This window comes from Bombus terrestris, chromosome 8 (genome assembly GCF_910591885.1).
Source record: "Bombus terrestris chromosome 8, iyBomTerr1.2, whole genome shotgun sequence".
NCBI lineage: Eukaryota > Metazoa > Arthropoda > Insecta > Hymenoptera > Apidae > Bombus > Bombus terrestris.
This window is the reverse complement of record NC_063276.1, coordinates 8371966-8391516: the sequence shown is the minus strand read 5'-3', so window position 1 is coordinate 8391516 and position 19551 is coordinate 8371966. Positions and strand designations below refer to the sequence as shown.

At 33.9% G+C, this 19551-nt stretch overlaps 1 protein-coding gene and 1 long non-coding RNA gene across 6 annotated transcripts in view; one reads left to right on the top strand and one right to left on the bottom strand.

Annotated features, from left to right (window-relative positions):
* The window catches only part of LOC100647103, a 76316-nt gene extending 62499 nt beyond the window's left edge, over window positions 1-13817 (top strand). For all 5 annotated transcript variants that reach the window (XR_007225023.1, XR_007225022.1, XR_007225021.1 and 2 more), the window contains one exon: window positions 31-13817. Coding sequence is in view for 1 of the 5 variants with exons in the window: in XM_048408285.1 (XP_048264242.1) it covers window positions 31-90 (60 nt within the window). In the remaining 4 variants the exon portion in view is untranslated. The remainder of the gene's footprint in view (window positions 1-30) is intronic.
* On the bottom strand, window positions 13423-15563 carry LOC125385587. Its single transcript, XR_007225027.1, has 2 exons — window positions 14923-15563; window positions 13423-13877 (listed from the first exon to the last, which is right to left on the bottom strand). It is a non-coding gene; the product is annotated as an uncharacterized LOC125385587 (long non-coding RNA).
* Between the last annotated feature and the right edge of the window lie 3988 nt (window positions 15564-19551).

Sequence of the window (19551 nt, the reverse complement as noted above, 5' to 3'; positions counted from 1 at the left end):
AGCAAACGCTATTTTCTGTCTCTGTTCCAGACGAAAGCTCACCTTGACGTATTGGCAGATGCCATTTTGCGATGGGCAAGAGGACGCTAATTCCTTTGTTGACGATGAACCTCTGACCTATGCATAAAATCATAAGTCTGACGAGTTTACTTCTTTATACATTCACGTATATACATATATATACATATATAATATATATATATATTTGTATATATATAATATATGTATAATATAGCATATAATATGTATATGATATATTCCCATGTATGTGTACGTGTACTCACACTCTTGCGTACCCGCACACATATTCAGGGTTTTCGTTTCGTTGCTAGCGGACGTTTCTCTTGCGAGCAGTTCCAGAGGGGGATAAAGGCAGTTGAGGTAATTCTTCCTTACTTTTCGCAGAAAAATGCGATAAAAGAGAAAGAAATTTATTAACAAGCTCAAGACTAATTGTTGGATTTCGATTGAAAAAAGATCGGGTATGGAATGGATAATCCCAAATAATTGGACTTAGATGTGAAATTGTGGATTCGATGCAGTCTTGAAAATAAAGAAACGTTAGCTTATTTGATGTATTCGTTTAATTCGAACGAACATGTACTTTCAAAATTCTTCGACATTTTTGCAAGCGTAATATTAAAATATTTGCATCTTTCTAAATGTATCATTTTGATCTAATTGGTATTCCTGCTATAAAGAAAAGGCTTCATTAAAATTGAATATATTGAAACCCCCAGGATAAAACGAAAGGAGAAATCATTAGACTGCTACGCTAAATGCTTATGTACTTATGAGACGCAAGAATGCTCCTAAAAGACACAGCATTCTAAAACACAGAATGCCTCGAACCTCTGTTTAAATTGTACTTCTTCAGTTGTATTCGTGAAAATATGAATCCGTAGAAACGTCCGCACTCTAAAAATCATTTAATCTCCAAAACACGGAACAAGAGGAGAGAATCAGGATCTATCATCGATCTACGGTGCTTCTAAAATTCTTCTAAAATTCTAAGAAAACCTAACGTCGCACGAATCTGACCCTAGCGAAATCGCATTCCAAATTCCACGAACAACTTCACGAATCACTGGAATTACTTTACGCGGTCACGTTTCACCGTGGATGCGACTGCAAAACATCCCCTCGTATATTCTCGGCGATTTAATCCGCTCGCAAAAGGAACGCGCGCTGACTAGAAGACGAACACCCTGCTCGCATTCTCCCCGTTCTCCCGCATCATCTATTTTGCAGAGAGTTTTCCCTTTCTCCCGTATATAACCGTAAAGAAAAACACACATACACACACAGACATACACACACAAACACAAACACATAATGAGAGATAGAGAGAGCTTGCGTGTGTGCATGCGGAAACGTGTGAAAGAAAGAGAGAGAGAGAGAGAGAGAGCGCGCGCGAGAGTGAGATGTTCACGTTGAAATCAAACTCAGGGGAACGTAAAGATGAATCGTTTCTCGAGCAACGCTCAGCCAAAAAATATGGCGGATCCGTGCTCGATTCTTCGAGGGGTGCGGATTGATTCTGACGCGGCCTCGTTTACACGCGTTCGCTACGTGTCCTCGCACGAGGATATCGCTGAATCGATAATATTTCGATAGACAGGCCGTTGCTTGTTAATTAAATGGACGTGTTCTGCGGCTTGACGTTTAGAAGATGATAGCGAAGACAGGAAGTTGCGATACGTTTGGCGCGATTAACGCGAGCTTCCGACTGGTTCGGTGATACGTTCTGAGATACATACTGTTGATGGATGACCGGAAGAGGGATATCGCGCGATTCTATCGTGAAACTTGTTCGTTCGATCTTTCTTTCTTCTTTTTTCCTTACATAGAATCGCAGAATTGATCGGAGTTACGGCGGGTCAATTGTGGAGAATTTTCGAATTATTAAAGTTTGCGTTAAAGATATCGAAATTATTGGAATATCTGGGAAGTTTGAGAATTTTTCGTGTTATTATTATTCGTAGAAATGTTTAAGTATTTCATTGTTACACGATTCGTCGAACATTGTGAAAATAACGAAGCAGAAGCATCGTATCGAGGAAAATGTTCTATTTTATTCAAAACACGTTTCTCCTGTGGCGATACAACGATTTGCACCCTTAACTAATGCGTCAAATAGTTGTTGCGCGTCTTTTTATGGAATTCCTTTGAGAATGCTCGTCACAGCCTTCCGGATGTCTCGAATGTTATCACAGCGTTTCTCCTTCGTTGTTTTTCGAAGCCGACGAGATCGAAAGTAATTGCACGATGCTAAGTCCAGCGAACAGAGTAGCTGGTGCAATATTTTAATTTATTTGTTTTCAAGAGAAGCAGTTATGGTCGCTGCATTATGGGCCGGTACATTATTACGCAACAGCACCATATTTTTCCACGCGTGAACCAACTCTACTCCAATGTTGATCGCTATAATTCTGCTCCTAATGATGACGATGACGAAGGATGTATTTCTATGTGATAAAATTTTCGCATTGATGTCGCTACTCGGTTTTTTAAATCTTAAGTTGCTCCGTTATTTTTGGAACAGATTGTGTACTTTAATTCTACCTTTTTGTAAAATTGTAAAATGTAGCAGGATGCTGGAAGATTTGAAAATTATTAGAGTTTGTTAAAAATTTTGAAAATATTGGAATATTTGAGAAGTTCCTGAATTTTCGATGTTATTATTATTTGTGTAAGCATTAGCGTATTTTAAGAATGTATACTTTTTTGTCGTTTTAAAAAACTTTGAAAGTAATTTGTTGCGGATGTTGAAACTGTTGGAACATTTAGACAATTTTTTTATTACTATAGGAGATTTTTGAAAAGTTGGAAGTTTCAGAGTAATTTATTATTATTTTTCTATTGTTTGAAAGAATTGGAATTATTGATAGACTGTTTATTTAGTAATTATGAATTAGCTTGATGTAGATGTTGAAGATATTGAGAAATTTAAGAAGTTAGTATAATTATTCGGTTTGTAAAATACTTTGTTGTGAATGTTGAAAATTTTGAAGTAGACATTTTACGAAACATATTAAAATTAGATTTCCGTATTCTTCTAGGATAATTATGAGCTTAGTACGAATATTATATATAAACAATTTATACGTTGGTTTCGTAGAAAAGACATTGAGAAATTGAAATGTCTGTTCTTTTGTAAAATCCTTTCGAATTAATTTAAGTTATTTATACAAGATTTATAACTTCATTTATTTCATCGAGAATCTCAGCGTTTTATTCTTTTGTACAATTTCTTGAAGTAAAGGTATAAAACGAAAATCTTTTATGAATAATTTTTCTCTCCTGTTAGAATTCTACAATTTCCTGTCATCGAGAACGAACGATCAATTTTCTTGCTGTCGGAAACCCATTTCTACGTCCAGAATCATCTGTCACTACAAGGGAAAGAATTTCATCTGTCATTTCGGACAGGATTTCGTTGTTCTCTGATACCGTTTTCAAACGCGATACCTCCTACATCTAACGACTATATAATTTATGAAAAATAATGACAGTGATTAATCTCGAACTAATAATAATAATGAATTGTATATTTCTCGATTAACGAATTGTTGTTTATAAATTAGATAACAGAAACAGATGCATAAATTCACCTTTTTTGCTGACAAAAATCTACATAAAAATATAATAATATAAAAATAATAAAATATTGCGATCTAAGGGCGGAAAACGATTAAAAGTATTCGATCGAATAATTATAGTACAAGGTTAACAATTTAATCATTTTAATCCAAAAATCTCTCATTTAAAATATATTTTAAAATATGAGAACCTTCCTCGATTTCCTCGTTTTCTGAAGAGCAGAAAAAGTAATCTATTGAGATTAAAGATTATTAAAGATTAAAAAATAATTTCGCTCTTTTCTCTCATCTGTTTTTCATATTTATTTACTGTAACTAATTAATTATTATTCTCTTAATTTATACTAAATTTTAATACTCACACGAGTGCGGAAATTCCTTTTACGATATTTGCATGAAACGGATGAATACTGTTGGTGGTATATTTCTATTAACCGAAATTTACGCTTCCTGTTATAAAGTCTCCATCAACCGAAATGTAGTCTCAATTTAAACATCGTCAGAAGTAAATCCCTATTAAAAGTTTGCCACCAACTAAAATTTACATTAAATTTAGATACTAATAGGAATACACGAATTTCTGTTATGAAGTCTTTATCAACTGAAATTTACATCAACTTTGGATACTATAGAAATAAGATTCTATTAAATCCTCTGTCGAACAAAATTTATATTAAATTCACACACTAGATCCTTCCAAAATCTCTTGAAATCGCTTACAACTCTCCAAGTTACCAACTGAAATTACAATATAACTCTATTCATCGAAACTCATTAGGGGACAGTTCACGTAATTAGACTTCATACGATAGCTATGATAGGAGACGAGTTACTGTCCTTTTTACTTATGATCTTTCATTCGAATAACGCAGTCATAGATTCAATCCTCTCAGACAATATCTGATACGAAAAATGCAGAAATGCTAAAAACCATAAAAAGATAATTACCTTCTAAATCGTTTATTTCGAATTCTTTTTCGTTTTATTGCACTGTCAAATGATTAATCGAGCCCTAACTAAAATTTTGTTCTAATAAATGGAGTTCTACTATAATACACAAGAAAAATTTCTAAATTAACCCCTTTAATTAACCCTTAAAATCAAACCTTATGGTAACTGATTGCACGATTAAAGAAACGATGTCTAATCTCTCTTTCCTCACCATAAATGAAGTGATTTAAAGCGTGACAGCTTTATTGGTTGTTTAAAAACTAAATTAAACAAACATAACACGTGAGTACGGAAGAATTAAATACAAAATAAACATCAAGTTGCAGACGCGTCCAGGACAAACTATATCGATTTTCGCCTAACAGAAAACGCGTGAAAACGAGGCCGCCCATCATGGTAACCAGGTATCCTCATGTTAAAGTACAAATTAAGGGTGTCCGAGGTTTCAAGGGGCGTATAACAGTAACGTTCGTACGGCGGCACCAGGAGATCTATCCGGTTCGATATTGGCGCCGTCGCGTCGATCCATCCGCAGTCTCTTTGACTGCGACTTAACAAAACAATCGAGCGATTCCCGCGAGCCGTGTGAACTCAAAACCTTCGACGACTTTATTTTCGTACGACGCGAACGCAGACTACAGATTTCGAAGACTGAGAACGAAAATAAAAAAAAGCCACTTTTAGTTGGCGCGTGGAATCCTATTGGACGACGACTTCCGATTTCAAGGGACGACAAGAGTCCAATACGATTTCTGTGCATCGATCGTTCAGCCATTTATGCTTGAGTACACGCGGTAAGATCGGACATTTTTTGCATGCGCGTTTAATCAAACTGTTTCTCACGATTAATGATCTTATGAAACTTAACGAAAGATCGATGGAGAAAGAATCGATGAGCAATCATAAATGGGCTGAATCATCCCCCTCTTGGTTTCCTCCTGCTGAATTTCTCCTGTTGCGTTCCTGACGATCCCTATTCTTCTTCTTGTTTCTTTAAACCTCCTCGTTAGACCGTACGTATTATATAGCTTAGCGGTAAATGTTTGACTGTGTCTCAAGCGATACCTTAACTTTAATCTACAAATCTGTTCGTGAATCACGTAAATATGTGAATCATTAGAGCTTGTAAAGATCGAGGAAATATAGTTGTATCCTGTAACCTTGGAATGGTGAGTTTTGAATTTTACCAAAATTGCAAAGAAAGAGATTTTATCAGAATGGGAGAAAACAAAATTCGAGGCTTTTTCGACATTTCGATATTAATACTTTATCGGTGGGTGGGTTTCACTGAGAAAAACGATTTTATTTAAAAAAAAAAAATTAATTAAATTAATTGCACTATCCATATGAAAATTTTAACTACTGTTTTTACGTTTGTTTTAATATTATTTCATTACACATAAGGTATCAATTGACCTGGCCTATCGTTGAAGTGTTAATTCGTATATTATCTAAAGAAAAATGAATTTAACTTGGATTTTATTAAACAACCTCGTGAATGAATTAAATTTTTCAGATAGGGAAAGAACAAATTTATTCACAGATTTAAAAATTATATTTATTTAAAGGATCACGTACTCAAAAACTCTTTCCAAGGTTGTCTAAAAAAAATACAGAAAAAGGAAGGAAGAGTAAGTCCTACAATATAAACAGAACCTCGAGAAAATTACGAGCTCGCTTGTCCACGTTACGAGAAAATGATCAAGCTGTCGACTATCGAGACGTCTCGAGAGAAACGAGACAAGCGTTTGCTGTACTGCCGTGTGTTTGCTTGTTTATAAAAAAAAAAGAAAAAAAAAGAAAAAAAGGGAACGGTGAAAACGCACGTGGTCCGGAGAATGTGCAGCCTTCTAGAATTTGTTGGAGTACATTACATATATATACACTTTTGTTTCATCAAACTAGTCTGTAAGGATTTACGATTTAACAGAAGGAAAAAAAACAGATAAAAATACTAAAAAAAAAAAGAAAAAGGAAAAGAATAAAAAACCTCCTAGGATTATGCGAATAAAAATATATACCGATCTATCGATAGAATATAAATCTCGGATTGAAAGAATGAGAAAAATATTGGCGAACACCGACGAGACTCAACTACGCAATATTACAACGTGTATGAATTGAAAAGGAAGAAGATCGAATCGTGGAAGTAGCAGAAGAAGTAGAAGAGACGTTTAGGCGCAGAGAGGAAAAAATTCGCGAATACACGTCAAGCGAAAATTCCCTTCTTGCAAAAGGTCAATTCAGTATTACAGAGCGTTTAGATTGTACATTGTGAAGTTTCATTTCGCGCTCGAACAAACGGTACGAAGCGATCCGACGAGATTGGCTCGCGTTGTTTCATGGTCCTCGATCGTTTCCAGACGGCCAACCTTGCGATACTTGATCTCTAAACTCTCGAGTCTGGATCGCTCGTAGATCTTGAGGATCCGCGTGCTGCCATGTCTCGTTTCTAGCAACGCGTCAAGTGCGAGAGAATCGCTCGCAGTAGACACTTTTCCATTTCGTAGTTTGACGTAATTCGAGGAAGAAAAGCGCATTTATTCGACGACTTTGCTTAATCGAGTCATCTGAATACAGGGTTGCACCCTTAACCCTCCGGGACCCATTGTCACATTTCACAGCTTCGAACGTTTCGTCTTTTTCAATGATAGAATGATTAGACATATATATATATATATATATATATATACGTTGATTGCTTTGAACGTCTTGCTTTTTCGTTGTTGTTTATTTTAGGTGCATTCTCGTTTATGAATCACCGGACCACCAGGTAATTTTAAACAGAAACTTTATTAACCCACTCGCGTGTCAATTTCCTTCTCCCGATTCTATTTGTATATTTATGCTAATCTTTTTTAACGCAGAAATTAAATCAAAATTGCAGCTTGGAATTTTATTCGAACGAAATTTGTTCCCGTTTGAGATTGTAAATACGCGATAACGACGATGAGAGAAACTTCTTCATGATGATTCAATTTTAATTTAAACGAAATTCATTTTGCGTTATGATCGAGTTAGAATCGAAATTGTAGCGTGCAGCAGCGATGATTATTAAATTTAATTTTGAGCGCGACTGAGTTTAAATGAATCTTCAATCAAATTTTAGAAGCTTAGTATAATATCTTTCCTCTTGTGGTAAAGATACTTGGTAAATATCAGTTTCGCTTTTGTAATTAGATATGTATAACATTAATTTACTTCGATTTTAAATAAACTAAATATCTGGTGACTTATGGATGATAGTTTGCACATTTGCAAGCGTTTGAACAGCTTCCAATGTCCTTAGCTTAGAAATTATTTAGGAGACCCTGGGTTCACGGAGGGCTAAGCGAACTGAACATATCAGAATCTACGCTACGTATTTTTCATCAGAACAGAATATTTTTAATATTCACTGTGAACGACGCGCATATTTAGAACACTTCCTGTTGCTCAGCGGTTGTCTCTGGGGCATTCAGCGACACGCATGCGAATTCCTTGTTCGGTGTGCGATGTTCCAACAAGTGTTATCATGTTAAACGCTTAACCGGTCGTCTTGAGGCTTTTGTTTCGTGTGACTTCCATGATTAATCTTGGCGAAGGAGTGAGAAGTTTAATGAAATTTCATATTTCATTCCATTTCTGACGTCTGGCGGATATCTAATTGAACGTTTGCATTCAAATTACGTCTTCGAGAATCAAATGCTACTTAAATCGCTTTATAATAAGAATTCTAATACATTAAAATGATCCCAGAAATACTTACAAATTAAACGATATTTAGTTTGGAACATCAAGTTGTATATTACTAATCCTAAATTATTCCAAAGATATACATTATGTATCAATAAAAAAAAAAAAAAACGCAAAAAGATTCTCAATTAATGAGAAAAGATTCGAAATAATTTTTATTTTGAAATTATTATCGTTTTCGTTACTATTGCAGAATGTTAAAAATGTAAAAGGGGAGATTTAAAACTTTTAAAGCGCATAGTACATACTTACAAAGAGCAGGGAAAAATATTTGATCAACATAAATTCTATTTAAGAAACAGACACGTTAAACGGATATTAAGCAAAGAGAAAATAGAATTTTGTGCCTCGTTGCAAGCTTTTATCGATGTCAACGATAATCTCTCTTTCAGATTTCTTTATGATTAATTTCTTATTCCTAACAAACGTATGTTCGTATTATTCCTATATACGGAGTTGCACTTTATTGTAAAGAAATTATTATTAAACTCTATGTTGATTAAACATTTTTTACTCCTCTCAGTGAATAGTTTTAGACGTTTATTGTTTAACTTATCACTTAACTTGCGTCTAACAATCCACTTACTTTAACCTTTTATCTTTACAGATTTAAATTACTGTACCTTACACTAAAATATATATTATATAAAAAAAATATCACTTTTCTTCTTATTATTAATTGTTTCTCATTGTACGAAAATTTAATCATTCTCTATCAACAAACCGAAGAAAAACTTTGCATGTTTGCTACGTATGATCAGTGTGAACTCGAACCGAAACATTGCAAACGAAAGATTCTCTCATTGAACCTTCGCTCTCGTGAGTTTTTTCGAGTTTCTCGATCAGGACGAAACATTGCGATTAATACAACCGGTTGAGCGTCTCGACGCATCAAGAAATTGATGTAACAGAGCGACGAAGCTCGGAGAACAATCAGAACAATCACGTTAGATGACACCGGCAGTAAGTGATCGTATAAATGATAAAAAGAAGCGTCCAGTGGATGGTGAGAACAATCTATCAAGACGTAGCACACGTTTAAGGTTCGATGCAAACGTACGATGCGACGTCATTGGAATTTTGTGTCAAAATGATATTATAAAATTTTGCACATTTATTTGTACATTTATAATTAAATCGACAATTTACGAATTCATATACTTAAACATACATAACATCGAACATACATAAATATGCAGGAATATATGAAAAATGCAGAAATATGCAGAAAAATATATGCATATGTATAAACATATAAAATATTCGGTAATTCGTTATAATATTCGATAAATGGAACAAATCTTTGCTTACGTTCTATTTCCTTAGATGTGTTGGTAAAAATCTGAAATTGCATAAACATTTGCAGTTTACTAATGATAGGTCATCCGGTTATCGCAGATACAAAGTTATTGAATTACATAACGTTACTCGGAAAGGATGACAGGAACTCTCAAATCAACGTAAAATATTTGTATCGATGGTGAATATTTCGCAGAAAATTATTGAAGCAATTATAAACGATAATAAAATAATTAACGGTAAAATTGTCAAGCTTTAATTTTTTATTACAATATTAGATATTTATGACTGCATCGTAAGGGAGTTGATTGACTTTTTCACTGATTTAATCCTCCCTGTCATAAACTCGTGTGCATTGTATCATGAGAAATATAAATTTATCGAATCTGGTCTACATTCACCGATACAAAATCGCAAAGAAATCGCATCGAAACCTTAAATACCCGCTACGAACCAAGAACGCCGCATCGCATCGTTCTAAAAGCAGCTTCTTTTTTTGATACGACGACTAGCTTTAATCTCTACACAGCGTGTGGAGACAAATTTTCTCTGTCGTTGTCCTGTTAAATGGAACAGAAAATGAGATGAGACGAGAACTGTTGTACACACCGTTGAGATACGTAGGCGTTGCTACTTAACGTGCATTTTTATTGTCGCCAGCTCCGAGGATATATTTTTAGACGATACATCTGTATTAGGCTGGCTCATATTTTCGTCTTTTGAATTTATTTCGCGCCATCCCGCGAAATCGTTGCAATTAATAAACACACAATCTGTGCCATAAATTTTGTTCCTCCACCTCGATCGGATCAAAATAATTATTTAAACGTTTATGAAATCGGTTTTATTCGATTATCCTCAAAAAGTATTAGTTATACTAAAAGGACTATATCAGACAAAAGTTGTAGATCTAGACAAAATGTATGTTCTATTACCTGTTTTCGTACGAAATACAGTTTCCGAAAAGAATGAAGAAAAACCAAGAAAGATCGTAAGAACTTTTTTCTAATTTCGAAAATTAGAAGACGTTGAAGTCAATTTTCGTTCACGAGATAATCGAATAAATCCGATTTTATAAGCATTTAAATAATTATTTTAATGTTTAAGAGCCCAGAGGTACGTCTATCCGTTAACCGATCGAGATCAAATTTTGCCCAGATCATTTCTCTTTATTAATTGGATTTATTGGGATTATTATAGAGGAGGGGGAGCGAAAGAAACCTTGAACAAATTTTTCATCAAGTGTAAATAAGAGCCAGCCTAATCTGTATATACGTAGACATATCCATACGTTCAGAGAGAGAGAGAGAGAGAGAGGGAGAGAGAGGGAAAGAGAGGGGGAGAGAGAGGGAGAGAGAGATGTATAGACATGTAAAAAATGTAAAAAAGGATACAGAGAGTGAGTGGGAGAAAGAACATTTTATGTAAATTTTTCGGCCGGTGCCGTTTTTCCTTTTCGCGTGACAAAACGCCGCCGAATCTCGACCGAATCTCGCCTGTTTCTTTTTCATGCTTCTCGAATAAATGTGCGATGCTTGTTTCATCCAGATCGAGCTTTCTTACTCTTCTACGTTCTCCCGACACTTTTCTTTCGTGATTTTCTTGGTAGTATAGATATACGATAACCACACGTAATATTGAATACCTGATTTTTAAGGCTTGATATATTAAATTACTACATAAATCCTGTGCCCGTTGAAATACATCTAGAGATTTGATTTGCAACATCCATTTCTGCATATACTGCGTTATATTTCTTTTATAAAAATTCACCGTTGAATTTGTCAGTAAAAGAAAGAACTTATTATAATTTTGATAACCTGAAAATTATTCGAGATTTATCGTTCAAACTGTTTTGCTGGAAAAAGATAACATAATATGCAAAAATATGTAGATTCAATGTACATAGAATATTCCTTACAACAACAATTACTTAATAAATGAAACGATCCGTTATCTAAGTAGAATATTTCAAATTATATTTATAATAATATTAATTTGCATAAATGTCACGGTCTAATTACGTTAGTACTTGAATTAATTAAATTGAATTCGTTCAATTAAAAATCGGCACGTCCAGTGATATTATTTTTATGTTTTACCTATAGTCGTGAAAAGTGTAAAAAGAACAGTCATTCGATGTCCATGACGCAAAGTTAAACGCGTAAAATTAGGCTAAGCTAAAGTGAAGGGTAGATAAAGCGAGACAAAGCAAGGGAAGTTGGATTTTTATCGAAATTTGGGAAGTTGGATTTTAATGAAAAACGAGCCAGATCGTAACATTTTGGTCTCTTTAATTGAAATTATAGGATCAGTTGGCGACAAACGACTCAAAGCGAACAAAAAGAATAGATCGCGAGAGGATGATGTGTAAACGCATGAAAATTGGGTAATGTTTTAATCCGGTTGGTATTACGTGACGCGGTGAGAAGTAATTAAAGTGGCGTTTGAATCCAATTGAAGTTATGCACTTGCTTGTGAATCGTTAATTACATCGCGAAAATGCGTTCCTCGGAAGTTAACTTCGTGCGAGTTAGGCTGAAGTTACATGATCCCGTGAAGATATTAAGGGATGCAAGGAAGTCAAAGGGAAATTAATGTTTGGCAAATTAATGCGGTATAAACGAGATAACGTGAAATAAAAATTCTTTAACGAGTGAAACGTCATATAAGAAGAAAATGTATAAATCAACGCATAAATTAACATAGGGTATTTTTGAACGAGTGGTATAATCCAGAAAAAGATATGTTTACTATGTATGAAGAAATAAATTGAAAATGTAGAGTGGACATGAATAACCATGATTTTTTACCTATACGAGATTGGATATAAATCCGAATGAAATGTTTTTCAAGTAATTCGATATGTCAATCGAAATATAAAAGAGCTATTGTTTCTATTGCTTTCTATTTCATTTATTAATACTTGCCTCTTTCTTTTTTCCTGTTTCTTTTAGGTGATAAATAAATTATATTCGAGCTTTTAACGAGATAGAAAAGTTATGTATTTTCAGCAGTTTTCTCTGTGGAACTTTCGGCGAACGCATTCAACAGGTGATTTAAAAACCATAGTCTTCCCAGCCGTGAATTAAGTGTTATCGTAACTTTTAATATTTTCCTGTGAAATCAGCCGCTAAATGTCGGCTAATTAGTCGGCGGATGTAACGCGGCTTAAAACAAGCGGCTTTGTTAATAATTAATCAATTTCTGCCGCGGAGGTCGCTGGTAAAATTCTGACGCTCCACTTGCACCGCTGATTCAATCCAGTAGACAATCACTACCTGTATTTATCTCATTAATATGTAAGAGAAACGTTCAGCGTTATTAATATTTAAAATGAAAATTAAACAACATCGGATGAAATATTTTTCCAGTGTAATTATAACTTGAATGATCGATATACATAAATACTTACGAGCTTTTCCATATATTTTTCGACTGAATTGCCAGTATCTAGAAAATAATCCAAGGTCGTGATTCGACGGTTGCGCGTTCCATTTCTAAAGATTGGCCAGAAATACTTGACAAAGAAAGTGCAATATATTCGATCCATCATTTTATTTGAACCTTTCAACATCGGTACATATCGTTATTCTGTTTATAAAAATACCATGTAAACACCTTGTTTATACAAACATAATATAAAAATATTCTGTTTATAAAAATATAAGAACTGCATGCATTCTCGTTATAAGAGAAGATATATTCTATATCTCTCTAAGTAACTTTGACACACTTCAAAACGACAGCGTGTTTTTCATGAAACAATTGATCGATCGATCGATCGTTTCTCGTATTACGAGACGCTTTATTCGGAATTTTTCAACGATGTCTGGCTTTTTACTTCGTGAAAGGGACGGACGATCGCACGATAACCAGGGAGAACTTGAACGAAGAGAAAAAGAGCTTTGGTGTAACGTTGAAAGAACATATATCCAGGAGAAACGATCGATTGCGCGTGCGTTACACGTCAAGTGTAATATGTACTACGTGTATGATAAGCTGCGACGATGCGATGATGAAAATATATGAGAGACGTATCGTGTGCGACGCTTTCTGAACTGTTGCAGCTGATCGTTTTAATCGTTTCGACAAAACAATTATATACGTTGTACCTTACGTCGATTTAAACTAAGATTAACAGCGAAATTTCGATCAGATTCTCTGTCTTTATTCCACCTACGTGTTATAATTTACAGGTAACAATAAAGGTTTGCGTTGAGACACCTCGTTGCAATTGTATTTTTTCTCCCTTTTCCTCCCTCTTGTTGAGCAGCAGTATGATAGATTCTACACAAAGAGAGTCATAACTTTTGCTTTAGACCGGATTTTTATTCCATTTTACTACTAATTATTATTATTTTATAATTACTATTTCTTTTTCCTATCGCTTGAAAATTTCGACATTTAATTTATATCAGAGAAATTAGCCTTATGGCTAATTACAAGTGTTTTATAATGTATAATATGTAATACTTTTCCAATTAGAATATTTACATGAAATTAGATTCGTATCAGAGCATGAGTTAATGAAGTTTATTAACAATTGCGAATATCATGTTTGTCTATGGTTCTCTTTATATAGGAGTTGTGTGTGTGAGCATTTGTTCAATTATTCCATAATTATTATGAAATATGATCTTATACATTAATAGACAAATTTTCTCTAATGATTAACCAAATCTGGTAAATCAAAGTCTCATTTTGTTAGACTGTAATTTTATGAAGATTTTAAAGTAGAAAAACTTGTACTATTATTATTATTGATACAAATATTTTAAGAAGAGCACAAATTCCCTCTAATTAATTTATAATTTTGTTATCAATAGTGAGTAGATAAGCCTTCTTTCCTCTTGTTCTCGTTTTGATGTATAATTATTTCTTTCTATAAACTTCGCATGATATCGTTTTAGTTTATTAATATATTACAAGGTATAATGACTACATTTCCGAATAAACTGTTTATTAAATATTCTCCTCTTGTTAGTTACTATCACAGCAAAAGGAAATTTTATTACAACGCAAATATATCAAGTTTGTAACTGAACCTATAAATATCAAATTATTCGAGTAATATTTTTATATACGTTTAAACTTGGAAACAGTGACGTAAAACTTGTTGTAAAAATAACTTTACCATTTCGAGAAGGTTATGTAAATGTTATGACAGTTTAATACCGGTTCGTGAAATTCCAGGCTGCTGGTTTTTCATTATAAAATGAATCAAGAGAGGGGTCAGAAAATGTCATCGACAATGGTGTTTTAACAAATATTTTTGAAAATATTATGTACGTGCACGTATCTGATCTCGATGATACTACATTGTACTTCTTACCCGCCGAATTAACTACGGCAGAATTTTATTAACACGGCTACGACGATACTTGACTCTCCGATCGTTCAGAGTTAATCTTAAGTAAGATCGTTCGAAAACATAAAGCTTCACTGATACTAACAACTGATGGTCACGATCAATTGAACGCTACTTTACTCCACGAATGCTTGGAAACATTTAATAAGTCGAAAACTCAGACGAGACTGTCTCTCAGATCGCTGAGAGACTAAACGAACCTCGCGACCGATGGAGATCACGTTGACGATTCGAAAGCTCGTAAAAAACTGACCGTGCTAGACTGAACGGGCGTCCAACAAGAATCCTAAAACGGAAATGTCGAAAATATGCACACTGATTCGTTTTCAACGAACGCGAGACAACGGCCAACTAGCGTACTCGCTCGCTGAATGTCAACTCCAACTGCGCTGTCGAGCGACCGAAACGCGGTGAAACCATGGCCTGAAGATAGTGAGCGATACATAGACGAACGTGAGACTTCGGATTTAATTCGGTAAGAACTGAGGAAATTCTTCCCTGTGCTTAATTATTAGCTCATCCCATAAGTTCGTTCCGTTTTTCGAGCGGTTATATATGTTAAGATTGTTTACATATCTTTCAGTTTCATGAAAAAATGTAATCCCCCTCTCGTTGTACAACTTCTTCCCATTTTTCAAGTGCATTGGTCTCTTATCGCCGTATGTTTACAAATCGACACATGAAATGTATACACAGAAATCGGCACGAACTTATGGGATGACCTAACAGAATATTAGCTTAATTAATTAGAAAATTTGCATCACTGTTGCAATTGTTAAAAGGAATCGACCTGGATGTTAACGTTCAGACTCTAAAGTAGAGTCTTTGGTATTATTATTATTATTAGTAGTAGTAGTAGTAATAGTAGTAGTAGTAGTAGTAGTAGTGGTAGTAGTAGTAGTAGTAGTAGTAGTAGTAGTAGTAGTAGTAGTAGTAGCAGCAGCAGCATTGTAAAGTAATTACCCACGAAAATCATGACGCTTTTGTTCCGACAGCAAGCTATTCTACCATTGTTCTCATCACTCGGAAAAACAGGAAAATTAAAGTGAAAGTAATTAAATGATAGGTGCATGAAAGCTTGTACGATGGGAAAGCTTTAAGAATTGAAAAATAAAATTTACCATTTAGCAATTTTCGAGTTTTTCCCCGAGGGAACAAGTACGGAAATCTTCAACGTCTCGCAATCTCACGATATGTGAAGTTCCCCGTGAGGTTTTTGACATTTCGCGATCCAACTACGTGCAAGTTTTGACAAGTTTCACCGCCTGACAATTTCCTGACGCACAAACTTCCTCCTCAGGTTATCGTTAACTTTTCAGCGAGTTTTGGCAGCTTGCAATTTTCCAATACGATATACATATATTCGACAGTGAAAATATAATACGTACAGGCGAAACGAAAGCAACTTGAATTATAAATAATTTGAAATAATGGAAATTGCTGCGGATGAAATTTTTAATAAAATTATATCGGCCAGAGAGTTTTAGTTACAAAATAGATTGCAAAATATTAACGAACCTTACCTTCGAATTAGATATCTTAAAATTGATTAATCGAAAATAGTGAAGACAATTTTAACGCGAAATTACAACGATGTGTAATTACGCTATAGAGTTAAAATAAAAAGCCAACTTAACCGTCAAACGCAATTTTCGAATTTTTCAACGAAACTAATTTTATTTCACAGAAACTAGAAACTAGAAACAGAAGTGAATAAAGCGAGAGAAAAGCAAAGGATAAATAACCATATATGTGCTAATTACACGGCTGACCAATAATGACTAACGCACAAATCCTCCCAACACATTAGCTTGTATTTTACGATGTCGATTTCGCGGAATTAGATTTATTATTAATTAAAAATGTCCTCGGTCCGCTTCGGCGAATGCTCGTTCGGAATAAACATGAGCATTCGATCAAGATTAGAGAGCAAGAGTGGTCGCGATAAAACCGCGTGTTTATCGGCCGACATGCTCGTAGTACACGAGCCTCCGTCCGCTTGAAACGCAACCCTAAATTTAGGGGTTGAACCGGTGCAAATTTTAATTTTAATATCACGACGCTATTTTAAGCCGATTATCGATCAGCCGTCGGTCTTACCAGGGTAAAACTTCGACTGGAAACTTTCGTTCATCCCTCTCCTTGTTCCTTGTAAGATTTCGTTCGTCGTGTTGCGATAAGAAACGAGGAAGACGAATTTTTAACATTTTCAAATGATTGATCGAATTGATAAAATTCCTACCGCATTTATGTGAACGATCCTCCCTTCCCCTTTGGTAATTATGGTATTTAATTTTAGAATTAATTGGATAATATCGGTAAGATTGGCAATGAATTTCGTAACTTCTATAATTTTGGTAATTTCGGTAATTTTGTAGTTAATTTGGAAACTTGTGTAATTTTCGACATTTCGCGGTGAGTATGTAATCAGTTTGGAAACTCCTGTAATTTCGTCGAATTAGTTTGATAATTCCGGTAATCCTGAAAATTTCGGTATCTTCGTAAGTAATTTAGTAATTTGTGTAATTTTCCCGGTTCCCGTAATTAATTTACTCATTTTGCTAATGTTTCCGTATTAATTTAATAATCTCTCAATTACTCGGTAAGGAGTCATTTTTTCCATCAAATCTTATTTTCCGAACACGTAATAAATCGAAAGGATGGCAAAGTATATATATAAAGTATAGGTTAAATATATATGTAGATATGGTAATAACAATTTTTATTAAATAAATATCCTACCGATGTTGGTGACGATAATATTTTTCAGAGAAGGAGTTTGATACTTGAATAAAACGCTTTTTAATGGGATACTTTTTGTAGACACAACTTTTAACGACGGTTGAGATGTATATTTAACGATACTTTAATAGAAAGTTATGACGTATCTAGTAAAAATTTTATACGAAGATGTAGCTTTTTTCTAAACGGGCAGTTTCTCGTTAACAGTTAACAGGTCTTTAGAAAAGAATCATGAAGTACATAACAAGAAATTTTATTAGCATGTTCTATGTTCTTTCGTCATACTTCGTTCGTAAATTAATGTTTCGTTTTAAAAATTAGAGTAGTTTCTCTGTTCCCAAGTAATTCATTGATCTTAAAACGATTTCTTGAAGTCATCATTTTGCTAATCGCAAATTCGTCGAAAAATTGCAACTTTCGTCTATATATATCTATATTTATGAATTTGTATTTCTTTATTCCTTTTATCGTCTTCTCCAGTTTGGAATATTAATCTTGCTTAAAATATGAAAAATTATAAAGAAATTCTACTTTTACAAGTTATTCGTCCTTAGACGATTTCTTAAATCCACTTAACAGAATCCACGTCGTAAAGGAATCTCAATACGTTGAAATAATCCTGATTGTTCGAGAGCGAGGGAAAAGCATTTTCCCATTGCCTGCATTAAAGTGAACTTTCCTGCAACGTTCTTTGAACGGTAGTTGTTTCGCGAAACTGCATAACGGCGCTAGCCGAAAGGAACGATTACGCTTCAGGAAGAGATATAATGTAGATTTTGTTTGCTAGCGAATGTAAATGGTGGCGTTACTCGGAAATTCACTTAGCCAGGCTGCTCCTCGCTGCTTCTACACCGGTGTGCATCGAATTTAATATTTAACGAGGCATTACGTGTACTTGTTCGAATTCAGATCTAATCTTCACCGTGTCTCGGGGAACCGTGCTCGATACTGAGCTAAGATATACCTTATTTTCCTCTTCTTCTTCCTAGGTAAAATACATCGCTTGATAGGGGTTTACATATTTTTATCTTTTCTAGGAATTTATTATAAGTTAAAAGAAAATAATCATTTTTTTATATTTCAATATATCGCGTTATGTATTTATTTAGAATTTGTGTTTACAAATATTAAAATCTTAACTGTACGTGTCCGTAAATATCGAAGAATATTTTTCAACGTTAAGGAAAGTAACATCTATGCGTTTTGTATATATAATTTCATTTAATATTCTCAAAAAGAAACTTATTTTAAAATTTGAAAGAGAGAGATTGTTTCTAATTTTTCAGTTTATATATTTATTTGAAATATATCTACGGATATTATACAAGACAAATGGTATAAGAAATATTCTGAAATGTTTAAGAAAATAATGTACCGATGAATATGCTTTGGAATCAATGAAATTTATTAATTGTTTTAAAAATGAAATTCTCCAAACGGGATTGAAGAATGTCGATAACAGCTAGAAGGTATAATTAAGAATTACTTTTGGCTTCTAATATAAATTCTTGAAGTCTTACAATCTTTTATGTTAATATTATAAAAGGATGAAAGGCTAAAAAAGAGTGAAAGAGTCGGTAATGTTTCATGGAACGTACTAAAGCAATTTCTAAGATCTTTAACAAATATTCAAAGATATCACCTTTTACACTAATTATAGAAGCAATGAGAAATTGAAGTACAAGTAGGAATATAAAAAGTAAAAAAATCTGCAATTTGTAATTTTTTACGAAATACAGGAAGAAAGTCTTTTCAATGAGATGAAAAGAGTGAAGATAGATTTGTAAAGTTTCTTAAAGCTTCTCTTAAGTGATAAAGTCGTAAAATAGGACATATAATGTCTGACATAAA